The sequence below is a fragment of the Mobula birostris genome, chromosome 23 (assembly GCF_030028105.1).
Source record: "Mobula birostris isolate sMobBir1 chromosome 23, sMobBir1.hap1, whole genome shotgun sequence".
NCBI lineage: Eukaryota > Metazoa > Chordata > Chondrichthyes > Myliobatiformes > Myliobatidae > Mobula > Mobula birostris.
The window spans coordinates 15,932,143-15,949,330 of record NC_092392.1 but is presented as its reverse complement, the minus strand read 5'-3'; the positions used below and the strand labels follow the sequence as shown (position 1 = coordinate 15,949,330).

General features: G+C 38.8%; 1 protein-coding gene across 2 annotated transcripts in view; it reads right to left on the bottom strand.

Annotated features, from left to right (window-relative positions):
• Positions 1-7,510: 7,510 nt before the first annotated feature.
• The window catches only part of LOC140186756 (protein PHTF2-like), a 90,738-nt gene continuing 81,060 nt past the window's right edge, over positions 7,511-17,188 (bottom strand). For both annotated transcript variants that reach the window (XM_072241290.1, XM_072241291.1), the window contains exons 15-18: positions 15,229-15,384; positions 14,098-14,193; positions 11,132-11,257; positions 7,511-8,533 (exon numbers count right to left, since the gene is read on the bottom strand). In XM_072241290.1, the coding sequence (XP_072097391.1) occupies positions 8,513-8,533; positions 11,132-11,257; positions 14,098-14,193; positions 15,229-15,384 (399 nt within the window). In that variant the 3' untranslated portion in view covers positions 7,511-8,512. The remainder of the gene's footprint in view (positions 8,534-11,131; positions 11,258-14,097; positions 14,194-15,228; positions 15,385-17,188) is intronic.

Below are 17,188 nucleotides of genomic sequence, written 5' to 3'. Positions count from 1 at the left end.
AAATGCATACTCTATAATGAGTGTTTTCTTGGGGACTTCCAACATCTTTTATCTCTGAAAATAAGATTTACTGACCTTTAAGACTTGTATTCACATTCATGATGTTATGTATATTTATTTATTGTGTTGTTCAAGCTCTTGTTGTGTTTCAGTTTTCTATTACTGTTATGTTCTACCAACACCCGTTATTCAAGACTCTGTTAGGGCCTTTCAGATATGAGAACATTGGCAGTTAACACCCTTTCTCTTGTCTTTGAGAATTGCTATTTATGAACCGATTACAAAGGGGCTCAATTTTTTTTCAATGGCATGAAAAGGCTTATCAAGACAGATCATAGCATACAAAGCATTTTTCAAAACATTGTGTAGGGAAACACTTTGCATCAGATGATCAAGGTGCAGAAATTGCAGGGGCCCTAGCAGAGATACTTAAATCATCCTTAGCAATAGATGAGGTGTCAGAGGATTGGAGGATAGCTAATGTTGTTCCTCTATTTCAGAACGACTCTAAAGGTAAACCACGAGATTGTAGGCAGGTGAGCCTGACATTAGTAGTGGGAAAGTTCTTGGAAGGTATTTATTGAAAGGGACTAGATATATGAGTATTTAGATAGACATGGACTGATTAGGGATAGGTAGCATGGCTTTGTGTGTGACAGGTCATGTCTAACCAATCTTAACATTTCTTTGAGGAAGTTACCAGGAAAATTGATGAAGGTTAAGCATTGAGCAGTGGATATTGTCCACATGGACTTCAGCAAGGCATTTCACAAGGTGCCACATAGGAGGTTAGTCAAGAAGGTTCAGTTGCGTGGCATTCAAGATGAAGTAGTAAATTAGATTAGAGATTGGCTTTGCGGGAGAAGGCAGAGAGTGCTAGTAGATGATTGCCTCTCTGACTGGAGGCCTGTGACTAGTGGAGAATTGCAGGGACTACTGCAGGGTCCGTTGTTGTTTGTTATCTATATCAACAATCTGGATGATAATGTTATTAACTGGTTTAGCAGATTTGCAGATGACACCAAGATTGGGGTGTAGTGGACAGCAAGGAAGAATATTAAAGCTTCCAGCGGGATCTGGATCAGCTGGAAAAAATGTGCTGAAAAATGGAACTTCAGGCAGACAAGTGTGAGGCGTCACACTTTGTAAGGACCAATCAGTGTAGGTCAGGGCACTGAGGAGTGTGGTAGAACAAAAGAGCCTGGGAATACAGATCCATAATTCATTGAAAGTGGTGTCACAGATAGATAGGGTCATAAAGAAAGCTTTTGACACATAGGCCTTCATAGACCAAAGTATTAAGTACAGGATGTTATGTTGAATTTGTATAAGACATTGGCCTAATTTGGAATACTGTGTGCAGTTTTGGTTACCTCCCTACAGGAAAAATGTAAGATTGAAAGAGCACAGAGAAAATTTGCAAGGATGTTGCCGGGACTGGAAGACGTAAGTTATAAGGAAAGATTGAATAGATTACAACTTTATTTCTTGGAACATAGAAGATTGAGGAAAGATTTGATAATGGTGTATAAAATTATGAGGGGTATAGATAGGGTAAATGCAAGCAGGTTTTTCCACTGAGGTTGTGTGACTATAACTGGAGATCATGGGTTAAGGGTGAACAGTAAAACATTTAAGGGGAAAATGAGGGAAAATATCACCTAGCAGGTGATGAATGTGGAACAAGCTACCATCGCAAGTGGTAGATGTAATTTTGATTTCACGTTTAAGAGAAGTTTGGATGGGTACATGGATGGGAGGGATATGGAGGGCTATGGTTATGGTGCAGGTCAATGGTTTGGTACAGACTAAATGGGCCGAAGAGCCTGTTTCTGTTCTGTAGTTTTCTATGACTATGACCAATTATGGAAAAGCATAGGTTTGGTCCTTGCGATTGAGATTCTAAATAATAGAAAGGCCAATTTTGATGGCATCAGAAAGGATCTAGAAAGTGTGAACTGAGATAGGTTGATTTCAAGCAAAGGTGCTTGTTAAGTGGGAGGACTTCAAAAGTGAAATTTTGAGAGAACAGAATTTGTATGTCGGGATGAGGTTTTGGTGTTGGTGTGTCATGCCCTTTTCCGTCCAAACATAGCAGTGTGCATTTTTGCCAAAAAGTTCAATTTTTGTCCCTTCTCTCCACAGAACATTGCTTGTTGTGCTCTTGGTGTGATCTCTGCAGGACACCCACTCCTAGTGAGAGTAGCAACAGTACTGAATTTCCTCCATTTGTAGGTAAATTTTCTTCCTGTGGACTGATGGACGCTCAGGTCTTTAGAAACACTTTTGTAGCCTTTTCCAGCTTCATGCATCTCTACAGTTCTTCAAAGGTCCTCTGAAAGTTGTTTTGATTGAGGTGTGCTGCACATAATAGGGTCTTTCTTGAGAAGAGCAGGCTCTGTCAGTAACCTGACTTTAGTGTGTCTTTTTGAAAGGTCAGGGCACCTCTAAGACCCACACCACTAAGGTCATCTAGTTGATTTGAACACCGGACTCCAAATAGCTTTTGTAAACAACATTACCCCAGAGGTTCACATAATTTTTGGAACCTAGACTGATGGTTGAAATGGTGCGCTCAGTATTGATGAGAAGAAGTACAATTGTTTGTGTGTTATTAGTTTAGGCAGATTGTGTTTGTCTATTGTTGTGACTTAGATGAAGATCAGACCAAATTTTATGAGTAATTAATACAGAAAACCAAGTAATTGCAAAGGGTTCACAAACTTTTTCTTGCAACTGTAGCAGGTATAGGATGGAACAAATGAGGTACTTGTCGAGCATATGAAATGCAAGAGGACACTTCTCTTGAAGGAAATCAGGAGAGCTAAAAGAAGACATGAGGTTGCTGTAGCAGGCAAGGCGAAGGAGAATCTCAAGAGCTTCTGCAGATGTGTTTAGAGCAAAAGAATAGCAAGGGACAAAATTGGTCTTAAAGATCGGAGTTGTCATCTATGCATAGGGGCAAAAGAGATGAAGGAGATCTTAAACAGATTTTTTGCATCTATGTTTACTCAGGAGACGGAGACAGATGCAGAGTCTATAGAAGTGAAACAAAGCAGCAATGAGGTTATAGGCTGTATACTGATTTCAGAGGAGGGGGTGTTTGCTGTCTTGAGGCAAATTAGGGTGGATAAATCCCAGGGCCTGACCTCAGACCTTGCAGGGGCTCTAACAGCGGTAGTTAAAATGTCCTTAGAAACAGGTGAGATGCCAGAGAATAAGAGGATGGCTAATGTTGTTCTGTTATTTATGAAAGGCTCTGGGTAAGTTATTGGAAGGTATTCTAAGGGATTGGATATATAGGTGTTTGAATAGATAGGGACTCATTATGTGTAGTTAACTTAGCTTTGTACATGGTAGGTCATTTTTAACTAATTTTATAGAATTTTTCAAGGAAGTTACCAGGAAGGTAGTGGATATTGTTTACATGGACTTCTGCAAGGCCTTTAACAAGATCCCGCATAGGAAGTTGGTCAGGTAGGTTCAGTTGCTTGGCATTTAGGATAAGGTAGTTAATTGGAATAGACATTGGCTTTGTAGGACAGGCCAGGGAGTAGTAGTATATGGTGGCACAGGGATTGCTGTTAGGTCCATTGTATGTCATCTATATCAACAATCTGGATGATAATGTGGTTAACGGGATCAGCAAATTTGTAGATGACACCAAGAATGGGGACATAGTGGACACTGAGGAAGACTATCAAAGTTTGCAGTGGGATCTGGACCAGCTGGAAAAAAATGGCAGATGGAATTTAATAGAGACAAGTGCGAAACATAACTATGCATCACTAACTACTTTGCTAAGTTTTATAACATTGTACAAATGAAAAAAAAGTTTGACATTTTTCATGATCCATGCCCTAATTATCTGTTACTTATTGCCCAAGAGGATACTGTGCTGTTTCTTGAACCACAGCCCCATTCTTCTGGCAGAGGGGCGAATATATTTTTAGACGATTTGCAGTCTTCAGAAAATCAGAGGCATTTTTAACAAACTTACTCCAGAGAAGTTTGACAAGCTATGCCTTGAGCTCCTTAAAGTGGGTGTAGACTCAAAACTGGTCCTAAAAGGATCATTTTACTAATACTAACATTTTCAATATGAAAAAAGGACTGACAATATATTTCCACATCTGCATGGAGGAAAACCTGCAGGTGGTGGTGTTCCCATATACCTGCTGTTCAGCTTCCTTTATAGTACAGTCACAATTTGGGAGATGCTGTTGGAGCAATGAAGCAAATAATTGTATATTTTCAGATGCTGCACTTTGTAGACGGTATGTGCCAGTGTTCTAGGAAATCAATGCTTAGGTTGCAGGATGGGATAGCATTCAAGCAGCCTGCAGTGTCTTGAATAGTGTTGCGTGTTTTTGGTGCTGCACTCATGCTAGTACATGGAAACTCAGCAAATGAGGTCCTTCAGCCTACTCCATGATTCAACTATATTTTATCACACTAATACACAATTTTGGTACAACATCTACACTTGTAGTTTGTTCCTTATCCAATAAAGGCAAACATTCCAGTTGCTTTGTGGCCAACTTGCAAAAGCAATAAGTAATTATGTGAATTAAACACCGAGACAGCCAGGTTATTCTGAACAACAATTCCCAACAGCCCCTCCCCCTAGTTCATCTGCACTGGGTCCCCTCCTCCTCCTGGTCTCATCTTCCCACCCACCTCCCTTATTTGGTTCCTTGCTCCACCTTCCATTCCATTAGATTTCGTCACTTTGTCACTTCTAAGCTTCTGTTGCTATTTCTACCATCCTGTCCTCCATCTGCTTATCACTCCTCCTCATCAGGATCCACCTATCACTTGCTAGCCCGTGCTCCAGCCTTCTCGCCTCTATCAGTTCAGATGATGGTTTCAACCCAAAACATCAACTGTCCATTTCCTGCCTTTCTGAATTCCTCCAGATTCCAGCATCAGCAGTCTCTTCTATCTTTATTTAAACAATTCCTAATATCTCTACTCAGCTCTTTTACTTCTATCAAAGCAAATGACCTCACATTTTTCCACATTGTGCTCCATCTGCCATGTTATTTACCTAGTCACTAAGCTTATCCATATCCCGATAGCCTTTTGTCACCATTCATCTCTCACATGGCTTTATGTCACTAACAAACTTGTGAATATTTACATTGGTACCTGTGGCACTGCAAGGAGCAGCTCACAGCCACTTTTGAGAGCAATGAGGTAAGGGCAGTCTGCTGGCACTAGCTATAGCGTCCACACCTTCATATGAATTTTGATAATTTTTTAACACCTGTACTAAAATATATCTTTTACAAGTGCTGTTGACTCCAGAAGCCGAGATTTCTGAGGATACACTGCCACAGGATTGTGTATGACATACACCAACACAGAATCTGGCACTTCTGTGGATTCAGTCAAGTGATTATTTGGGTTTGCACGATGATTCACAGTTCATAAGTCAACAAGGGACACTAGCATATCTGACAATTGTAGGTGCTAGCATTTAGTTATATCACTGGGTGTGAATTCTGATTAGCAGATGATAACGCGTGTCAAAAAAATTGAACAATTTTAAACTGGACTTGTGGTGCCCTCTCTCCTTACCCATTTCTGTCCCTCAGCTAACATCTAAAATCTTCTGCTGGTTAAGGCTTCTGTTGGAGCACCTTTTGCTGAGGCTCTTGCAGGCTTCAGTGACTGGAAATCTTCAACTTAGAGCAGTTCAAAAGAAGCTTTGCCATCTATAGCAAAGACACTCCTATTCACCATCTGGCACACCAATTGCTTCATACTGCTCATGGAACTAATTGATTAACAGAATTCCTCACAAATGGTCATTTGACCTCGTTTAACCAGGCCTATCTTGGCCCAGCAACTATGTTTGCATCACCTTTAATATAGTTAAGTATCTAATATTTAACAGAAAAGTAATTAGAATGTACTATTAACCTGTGGGCTAGAAAACATGGCCAAAAGTTAGAGATTGGTTTTGAAAAGCATCTTAATGAAGGAGCTTGATGTAGTGAGGCAATCCCATTGCACGAGTACTGGGATTCAAAAAGCTATAAGCAGGGCTGCCAAGGATAAAGTAACTAAAGATAAGTACATACAACATTCCAGAAAGAGATCAAACAGCTTAGACTGTGCAGTATGAAAGACAAATGTTACTAATAGGAAATCTGGCACATCTGCAAGAATTTAAGAGTAGATGTCTTCTGAAAGTGCTCATATATAACCCAAAATGGAGCAAATTCTCGAATGCAGTCAAACAATGTTTTGGGCTTCTATTTCATGAGTCATAGTTCATGAATGAACAAGGAAGTGAGAACTGGATACCAACACGTCAACCACGCCTCTCAAACCCATGAGCAAGGACAAGGTCCCCAGGCACAGGAAATGCTACCACTCTCCAAGTTGCCCACCATCTTGATTCTGAAACATACTCCAACGTCACTGGGTTGAAATTCTGGAATTCTCTATCTGACAGTATTGTAGGAGTATCTTCACTACAAGGGTACTTTTTACTTTGCTGTTGTGCTATTGTGTTCCAGGATTTTGATCTAGCAACAATTAAGCACTTATTTTTAAGTGAGAAAGATGTGAATCTTGGAAATGACCTTGTAAGTGGTGGTATTCCTAATTTTCCCCACCCAAAACACTTATATCTGAATTACCTCCATGGAATCAGCTTCTATAAGTCTGTTAATAACACTCAATGGCATCCTCGCATTTCCTTGTCTACAGTAGGCAACCTAACAGCTTCAGATACAATGGCTTTTGTCACAATATTGATATGCCTTCCATTCTGCACACTTCATTGACTTCAGATTATCCAAATCTATTGCACATTGCCTAGGACCCTACTTCCAATAAATGCACAAAGTCCCACCTATCTCTAATATCTAATGCCTACAGCAATTCCCAGTTCTCAGAATTAAAATTTCACTCATCCCTAAAATATCTACATGGTTTTGTCCTTGCCTCATATTTACAAATTTTCCTCGCCTCTCTGCCTGTATTCCAAGTTCTTACAACCTTCCCAATTCTTTCACCCCACTAGCAGCAGTCATTTATTTTAAGCTGCAAACAACAGGAATTCTGCAGATGCTGGAAATTCGAGCAACACACATCAAAGTTGCTGGTGAACGCAGCAGGCCAAGCAGCATCTCTAGGAAGAGGTACAGTCGACGTTTCAGGCCGAGACCCTTTGTCAGGACTCCCACTTTCAAATCTCTTACTAACTCTTCCTTCAGTTAGTCACAAGACTATCATGAAAGTATATGTTTTTTTCTGGATCTCTTCACCTTACACATATGAATATATGGTAAGATCATAGACAGGGGACTTAGTTATTAAAAGCATAAATCAGTTCCATTACTAAGCGGTATACGAGTGACGGAAAGATACATGGATGTTCCCAAAGGCACACTTGACATTAACAGCTTAGTATGACAGTATAGAGGAGAACAGTGGAGAAGGGATGTAAATAGTGCTCTGGAATGTCCTATTTATTCCACAAATAGCACAAAAATATTCTTCAGTTCAGTACATTCAATTCTTCATTTTTGTAAAGATTATACAAAAAAGTTTTGATTGGAAAAATGCAAGTTCAGTTCCAATACATGCATTAACTTGCATTAAATATAAAATATTAAATACACAACTTGAATTGATAACTAGTTCTTATTTGAACCTTGCCATAAAAGTATCTGCATTATAGAAATAAACAATATACAAGCAAATAGGAAGTGATAAATTTCAGATACAATTATGGAGAACTTTTCTCAATTGTCAGTCACAAAATGTTTATTCCTTCAAAGGTAAATGCTAGTTATACCTCCTATTTACCAGGCAAAATTTTTGTTTTGTAGTTGATATTACTTTGCATACACACTGCCATTACCTGCCATATATGCTAAACCGAATATACTGCACTGAACCAGATTTCAATGCCCTCAAAGGCATATAATGAAAGTACCACCTCTTTTAGTTTAACAGATTATATGTCCTTAAATCTGCAATAATACATTCTTTCACTTATCAAAATGCACTTCAGTCTTTATCAAACATACGTTTCCATCTAGATCAGAATAAACAAATACCACTAGTTAAGTAGATATCACTTCCCTAGTAAAACAACCATCAGAGGTGCAGCTATGATAACAGTCCATTGTTTGAATAAATACATTTCTTGCTAATTTTAAAGTTGCTTCTATCAAAACACCTTCCACTGAGGGAGGCATAAAGCTTTATTGCTGTAATGAGAATATATCAAAAGTATTTTATTTGCTACATACTGAATAAAAATTGACCACAAAGTAATACTTATAAATCAAAATAATTTGATAACTAAATAAGTGCAAAAACAGTGAAACACAACATTAAAAAGTGAAACACATAACAAAAATAAAATATAAATTGCACAATTTTTCCAAATGTAAGCAATTCCATTTGTCCAAAGTGGAATAGTCAGCTGTGAGACAGGTGCCTGATTTCCCTGGGTTGCTGTGTTTCAATGATATTTTACACCTTATCAGGACTTTATTTTCCAGAGCTGTTAAGAAAAACAAAACAAATATTTTAAATTTACTTTACTATCTTCAGCTGTGGTCCAAATGTCTTTAGTGCTCAGTAACATTATTTCAATCATGTGTTTACAATTGTCCCTTGGTAATAGTACCTCAAAGGCCTCAAATTATCTGCAGCATTTTTCAGGTTTTATGATAGTTAACTTCCTACTGCATGGTTCTTGTTTTTGTTACTACATTGTGGTAGTAACAAAAACAAGAATTACCCAGGAATTAGCAGCAATGAAACCAGTGCACTGTGCACTGTGATGTTCTCTTCTGAACCATTCATTAGGTTTATTCTATGGAAATCCATGTGATAACCACACTTAACATTAGAGTCATTTGTGTGCTGTAAATGGGATCTTACTAATGACATCATCTGTACATTCCATCCAAAACTCTTCCAAATGGCTAATGCTCACTTCTGATGATCACTTTCTTTCCTCTACACATTCCTGATGTAAAATCACATTCAATTTATTACAGGATTAATTCATGCCCATAAACTATTTGATGGCCATGAACTCCATCTTTTACGCTAAGGTCTCAGTATTTTAACTGCCATGTGTGAATCAGTCTTTGCTCACAATTGGTAATTACCAAGTCATTGCAATGATTGACAATTTACATTTACCTGTCATCTCAGCAGGTTCAATTACTGAATAGATATGATGCAATAAGTGTGAAAGATGGGAATGTTTCAAATAGAATGCAATGTTGAAATCCAGGGCTGATTCAGAACCAAGTGCATTTCAACCACCTGGTGCAGTATTGGAAGTTGATTGTTATTTTTTGTTCCTTTTCAGTACAGATTTTTTTTTAAGGGAACTATCATAAATTGATGAATATGAATTTACATAAGGAATTAGCAGAAATTAGATGACAAATCGTCAAAAAATAAATTTACATTTCAAAAGCAAGATAAAGCATTCAAGAAATTAGACCTCATAGCCTGGAATATGTTGCACTGAGGATAATTTTCCACTGAAATTAAACCAGCTGCAAAATTTATCCAGTACTGGGTACAATTCCATAGAGGCCAGTCTTACACTTCACCAACAACATATTTGGACTTAATAATGTCACAGTCCACAAAATCCCATTTCCTAATTTATGAGAAAGAACTCAAAAAAGTAGAATCTTACAACCTTCATGAAACTCAGTATTTCTCTGAGCATATTGGTACTCTTTGCTGCACTTATATCTATTTAAAGCAGGGTGTTCCCAACCCTTTTTATGCCAAAGAGCCTTATCATTAATGAGAGCTCTGTGGACCCGAAGTTGGGAGCCCCTGATTTAAAGGATATTCTGCTGACACAAAGGAAAGTGACTGGAACCTTCAGAACTGGCTGTGGGCGGCTCAGATAAATCTCAAAGTCCAGTGTCTAACAACTAACAGGTATTGCTTTCCCCAGCAGTTAACTGCCAAGAAGCTCACTGCACGGATACCTGTGTAATGACACCAAGGGCAACAGAACATACTTTTGATGAATCTTATAGCCACAGCTCATGACAGGAGGCAAAAAGCCCTCTGATGAGTAATGTATTTGCAAGCTCAGGATTTCACAAGGTGTCACTCACTAAGGTGTCTGATATTCTGCAGAAAGACCTTGTCATGCCCCTGCACCAAACAGTACTATAGGTTTTGGATCAGCCATCAATGCTGGCTTCTCAAATGCAGGTTGTTGCCATGTTCAAAAGGGGTCTGCTTAATAACCTGGACTTCTTTTTAAAGGCAAGAAAGGTTTCTATTCTCTCAATATGCAAGACTTTGTGGATCACGAGAATTTCCTCAGGTGATGCCACATTTCCAGGAAACAAACAAGATGACTTTGTCTCAAGAGTCTACACTGCCGGATACTTCAAGATGCATTTCCTGAAGGGATAGATTTGGAGGGATTTGACTTATCCTCTAATTCCCCATTTGCTCACACATAAGGACTCCCCAACTGCAGCAGCTAAGCATGGATCCAATTGGCCCTCAGATTACACTAATCCTACCTCTGGAACCTTTGTGGGACTGGAAGGGTAGAACGTCAGTGCTGTGCGTATAGTTAGTGGGTGCCGTATTCATACAGATATGCAAATCACAACATACCTTGCAAGATCATAAAATTTGTCCAGCATAATGTCAAGATGCAGGGCTTCTTACTCTTGGAGAAGCCCACACTAGCCAGCTCCTACAAGGTTATCAGTGGCACTGATAGGATATCTAACTTCTACATACACAAAAACTCCCGCAAGGCACACTGCTTATGTAAGGATTTTTACGTCTCTTTAACTTAATCTACAAGCTCTCTTCCCTGCTGCCTCTTTTCCCTCCACATCAGCCAGAGTAAGTGTTGTTGGTGTCTGTCTGCTCCGGGTGGTGAACACTTAGGGAGATGACAGCGGCATTCATTGAAAGCTGCGTCCCTCAGGAACTTCACAGATCTCATTTTGGGACCTGTTTTTAGATGTACACATTTCTAATTCTGCTTCAAACATCCTTAAAGAGATTTACCTTTTTCGACATTAACAATAAAATACATTAATAGAGTATGACCACACGCTTGTGTCTGGGTCTGAGACAAGAAACTCACCTTTAGGTTAAAGCCCAAAAGGTCACTAATCACACCAGACACAGCTGAAAGGATCACCACCTGGGTGATGTTGTACAGCAGCGGATTCATTGTCAGTCCATATAATCTGAAAGGGGTGTCCAGCTCCTAAAGAAAAAAATGCACTTTTTAAGTAATGCAGAACTATGTGAGAGACACCAGTGCTGGGAGTGGGTGCTGATGCCCACAAAATAAACTGCCAATGTACATTTATACACAGATTCCCTGCTTAACAAAAGGTTGACATTCTAAGGACAGTGTGACATTAAGTGAAAATTCAAAATTCAATTCATAAACTAGGCATCTTCCATTACTTTCAAAGAGAAAATCTCTGGATGTATTCCAAAACTCAATAATCTTAGTAATGAATACCCAAATACATTAACATATTACAAAATTAATAAAATATCAATATTTTATTAACAGTTAACTAGTAAATATTTCCAATCAAGTACTAAACAAGAAAAGATTAAACAGCAGCAAATGTAGTCTCTGTCAACAAGGAGGTTGGTTACAAAGATAAATTATCTCAAAAGGAATCCATTATACGAGTTTGCTAAGTTCTATTTAATGCATATATGAAGGGTGATTGATAAGTTTGTGGCCTAAGGTAGAAGGAGATGAGTTATTAACTTCAAACTTTCTGCATTATCACTCAAAGAGTTGAACTGCACGTGCATGTAACAAGAGCGTCTTGGACCTCCAGGTGGTTCACAGCAGGGATGACTGATAAGTTTGTGGCCTAAGGTAGAAGGAGATGAGTTACACAACTCTCGTTACATGCACGTGCAGTTCAACTCTTTGAGTGATTGCGCAGGAAGTTTGAAGTTAATAACTCATCTCCTACCTTGGGCCACGAACTTATCAATCACCTCTGCTGTGGACCACTTCTGGAGGTCCAAGACATTGACTTCTACAAAGAAGGGATCCGTGTGCTCCACGACCACTGGACTAAGTGTGCAAATGTACGAAACATAAATGTGCTAGCTTTTCGAAAATTGACTCCTTCTACCTTAGGCCACAAACTTATCAATCACCCCTCGTATGTCAATCAAGCAACCAAATAAATAGCAATCTTACTGACATGGCCACACCTGTAATTTCATATGCCGCTTGCTGGGTATAAATTGCCACAGGAATATTTTAGAATGTCAATATAAACTGTAGGCTATAAAGGAACACACACAAAATGCTGGAGGAGGGACTCAGCAGGCCAGGCAGCATCTATGGAAAAGAGTACAGTCGACATTATAGGCTGAAACCCTTCATCAGGACTGGAGAAAAAAAGGCCAGTCAGTGTTAGAAAGTGGGGAAGGGAGGAAGAAACACAAGGTGATAGGTGAAACCAGGAGGGGGTAAGGGTGAAGTAAAGAGCTGGTAAGTTGTTTGGTGAAAGAGATGCAAGGCTGGAGAAGGGGGAACCTAATAGGAGAGGACATAAGGCCATGAAAGAGAGAAAAGGGGAGCAGCACCAGGGGGAAGTGATGGACAGGTAAGGTGAGAGAGGGAAAAGGGAATATGAAGTTCATGCCATTAGGTTGGCGGCTACTCAGACAGAATATAAAGTGTTGCTCCTCCAACCTGAGTTGCCTCATCGTGACTGCTTCTAACTCTGACTTCTCATCTGTTTTCCTCCAATCCTGACGAAGGATTTCAACCCAAAACGTCATCTATACTCTTAGATACTGCCTGGCCTGCTGAGTTCCTCCAGCATTTTGTGTGTGTTGCTTGGATTTCCAGCATCTGCAGATTTTCTCTTGCTTGTGATTATGCTATAAAGGAAATCAGTTTAATTGTAATTATTAAAGGTACCTATTATGTATAACTATCTTGTCTAACATCATAGAGGAAAGAAAACACTAAATTGTGGAAACGTACCCTAAAGTGTTAATTCCATTATAGTCAAAATTCAAACTGAATATTTTAAATTATTTTAATTTTTTTTTATTTTAGCGATACAGTGTGAAGTGGGTCCTTCCAACCCTTTAAGACGAGACATCCCAGCAATCCCTGACAAACCCAATTAATCCTAACCAAATCACGGGACAATTTACAATGATCAATTAACCTACCCAGTACATCTTTGGACTGTGGGGGGAAACCAGAGCACCCGGGGGGAACTCACGTGTTCCAAGGGGAGGATGTACAGAGACTCCTACAGAACGGTGCTGGAAGTGAACTCTGTACTCTGGGACAGCCTGAGCTGCAATAGTGTCATGCTAACCACTACACTACCATGGTGCCCACTCATCAAGTACCATTAGCATTGTTGTAACTGGACAATTTTATTATAGATCACACTATACCTCAATTTCATGTAAAAAGGATCAAAACCCTTTCAAACTTTTCTGATTCCTAACTTACCCAATTCTCCTAATAATGCACATTAAGTATCTTTGCTAACATTATTACATTCTTATCATTCTGTCCATCAGAACAAGCAACCTCAAACGGCAACTATTTTATCGTGCAACACCATAGATCTTTAAAGGCAAATGGTCTTGGGATTTTATCATTCCATTTGGCTTTGTAACTTATTAAATCTACGTAATTATTTCCAAAGTTTTTATTCAATTTATTTTTCCAAATGGCTCTGAATGTTGTATTTAAACACAATTAATGTCGCTGACACCTCTGACTGAAGGAGAAACTCCATTCCCACCTGTTTTTTCCCAAAGCCTGTCAGGGTCATACTGGGGACAGGACCTCAGCAACAGACCATCTAAGGCTTTCTCTTTGTCCACATCTTGTTGATGACTTAAACATAATCTGTCCACATCAGCCCCGGTAACTTGGCAGGATCACATGTATTGAGTTAAATCCAGAATGACCTACTCCATCAAATTAGTTTATATTTCAATCAGTGTATTATTCATATTTCAATATGTATTGTAAAATTAAAATTCACATTTCTCAGTCACAGAACATGGTTTGTAATTTCTTTATACCTTCAGCAACTTTGTTGCAAGCTTCAAAACATTATTCACCAAGTTGAGCTCTTCCTTTTTGTTAGGTTTCTTTTCCATCTTCAAGTATAAATTAATCTAGTGGAAAGGAACAGCCATGGCTAGTACATATTCAAACCATCTCTTTGAAAGTTAAATTTGAAGTTAGTCAACATACACTATTCAAATTGACAACTACAGATCATAATTTTTAAACGATTTGAATAGATAAAATCAATGTACAGTGTCTAATTTTATCACTGGTAATACTGATAGAAAAACAGATAAGATTTCAGTTAACTAGTTTTAGCACCTTCCACCATGAAAACAGTGCTGTGTGCAGATAGCACACAAACTAGTCTTCCGCCTACTAGAACTGGCCTACAGTACTAGATTCCCACAAAATATACCAAAATCTTTTAATCAATATTCTTTGCAGTATTCCAAGGCTTTTGCCAAAAAACTTTCTCATTTTAAACAGCTAGTATGTTATGAACAGCGGTAAATCTACTACTGATAGAATCACAATCAAGTGACATAGTTAAAAAAATAAAGAGCCAGTAACTTAAAACTGAGGTACATACAAATTTCATCTGAGGGTAGGAATACCTGGAATTCTCTGCCACCAAAGGTGACAGAGGCCAGGCCATTAGATTTATTTAAAGGGAAGGTAGATAAATACTTGAAAGATTGGGGTTATGGGGAACTGGCACAGAAGACAAGCAGAGACAGGCAGAGGTCAGCCACTATTGTATTGAATGGCAGGGCAGGCTTAAGGGGCCTACTCCAGTTCCCATTGTGTTCTTCTGGAAAATCAAATATCATTTCTATTTTTACACAAAGTCATAGGAGCCAAGAAACAAGCACGAAAGAAAACAGAATTAAAATGAGGATCACAAGTATAATTTGTCAGCACATGGGGTGGGTCGGGGATAAGATGTGTGGTTAAGATTTGATTGCAAATTCTTCGCTTAACAAGTCAGTAGCTGCTTATACTCAAATTTGCCATTATCATAAAAAAAATCAAAAAGTAACTCCAAATGCTTTTATTTCAAATTCACAATAATTTGCTTTTATGGTAAAGAATTCAAGATAACGTTTTTTAATAAAATCATAAGAAAAACACTCAATTACCTGTTCTGTCAGTAATATCGAGGTATTGCTGTACTTGTTATTCGTCTCAGATCCAAGCATGACAAATCTCAATAGATATAGTGTTAATGAGATACACCAGATCACCAACTCCCAATTGTAGTGAAAATCTAGAAAAGTTTCGTGGATATGAAGCAACTACAAAAAAAAAGTGAGAACAAATTAAATCAAAACACACTCTAACACACTCCAACTTAGAGAACCTCGGATTTTCTCCACTTTGTACTCCATTTGCCATATCCTTTCCATTCAGTTGTTGGTCCACTTTGTTAATTAAAAATAAGTTATTTAGCATCTTGTGCCCAATCTTCCATTGGATAAGATTATGGCTGATTCTTGACACCACCGTCCTGCAGTAACACCATATTCCTTAATATCCAAAAGTCTATTATTCTTAGTCTTGAATGTGACTGAGCCACCACAGCCCAACTCTGTAGGGAATTCCAAAAATGTACTACTGTCTGCATGGAGAACGTTTTTGTTGATCATTGGTCTTGAATGGCTAACCCCTAATTTTGACACACTTACCTTTGGTCCTACGCACCCAGCTAGGAATAAAAATATTCCACATCCACCCTTGTCAAATCCCTTAAGAATTTTGTACTTTCCATTGGATCACATCCCTTATCTCGCTAATTGTTAACATACAAAATATCTGCTTAATCTCTATTCTCCAGCTGTACAATTCTAATTGAGCTCAAGTTCTCTTGTAAAAAAGATAACATACTATTTGTCTTCTTAAATGTTTGCTGAACATACAGATTAACTTTCATTAATTTGTGTACAAAGATTCAGATCCCTCTGAACACTGACACCATTCATACATATGATTGCGTGGCTAGGCATAGCTCAATACCATCTATAAATTTGCTGATGATACAACCAGTGTTGGTAGAATCTCAGGTAGTGATGAGAGGGCGTACAGGAATGAGATATGCTAACTAGTGGAGTGGTGCCTCAGCAACAACCTGGCACTCAACGTGGTGCCTCAGCAACAACCTGGCACTCAATGTCAGTAAGAGAGCCGATTGTGGACTTCAGGAAGTGCAAGTCGAAGGAACACATACCAATCCTCACAGAGGGATCAGAAGTGGAGAGAGTGAGCAGTTTCAAGTTCCTCCGTGTCAAGATCTCTGAGGATCTAACCTGGTCCCATCATATCGATGTAGTTATAAGAAGGCAAGACAACGACTATACTTTATTAGGAGTTTGAAGAGATTTGGCATGTCAACAAATACACTCATAAACTTCTATAACTGTACCATGGAGAGCATTATGACAGGCTGAATCACTGTCTGGTAGAGGGGTGGGGGTACTGCACAAGACTGAAAGAAGCTGCAGAAGGTTGTAAATCTAGACAGCTCCATCTTGGGTACTAGCCTACAAAGTACCCAGGAGATCGGTGTCTCAGAAAGGTAGTGTCCATTATTAAGGACCTCCAGCACCCAGGACATGCCCTTTTCTCACTGTTACCATCAGGTAGGAGGTACAGAAGCCTGAAAGCACACACTCAGCGATTCAGGAACAGCTTCTTCCCCTCTGCCATCCGATTCCTGAATGGACATTGAACCCTTGGACACTACCTCACTTTTTTTTTTAATATACAGTATTTCTGTTGTTTGCATGTTTTTTAATCTATTCAATATACATATACAGTAATTGATTTACTTATTTATTATTATTTTTATTTCATTTAACATTATTTTTTTCTATATTATTTATTGAGATGCATTGTGGAATAGGTCCTTCCAGTCCTTCGAGCCATACCCCCTATTTAACCCTACCCTAATCGAGGAGGAAATTTACTATAACCGGTATGTTTTTGGATTGTGGGAGGAAACCAGAGCACATAAAGGAAACCCTGCAGTCATGGGGAAAACTAACAAACTCCTAGACAGCAGCCAGAAAGTTTCTGCCTATTCTCTTAGCCAGCATACAGTAT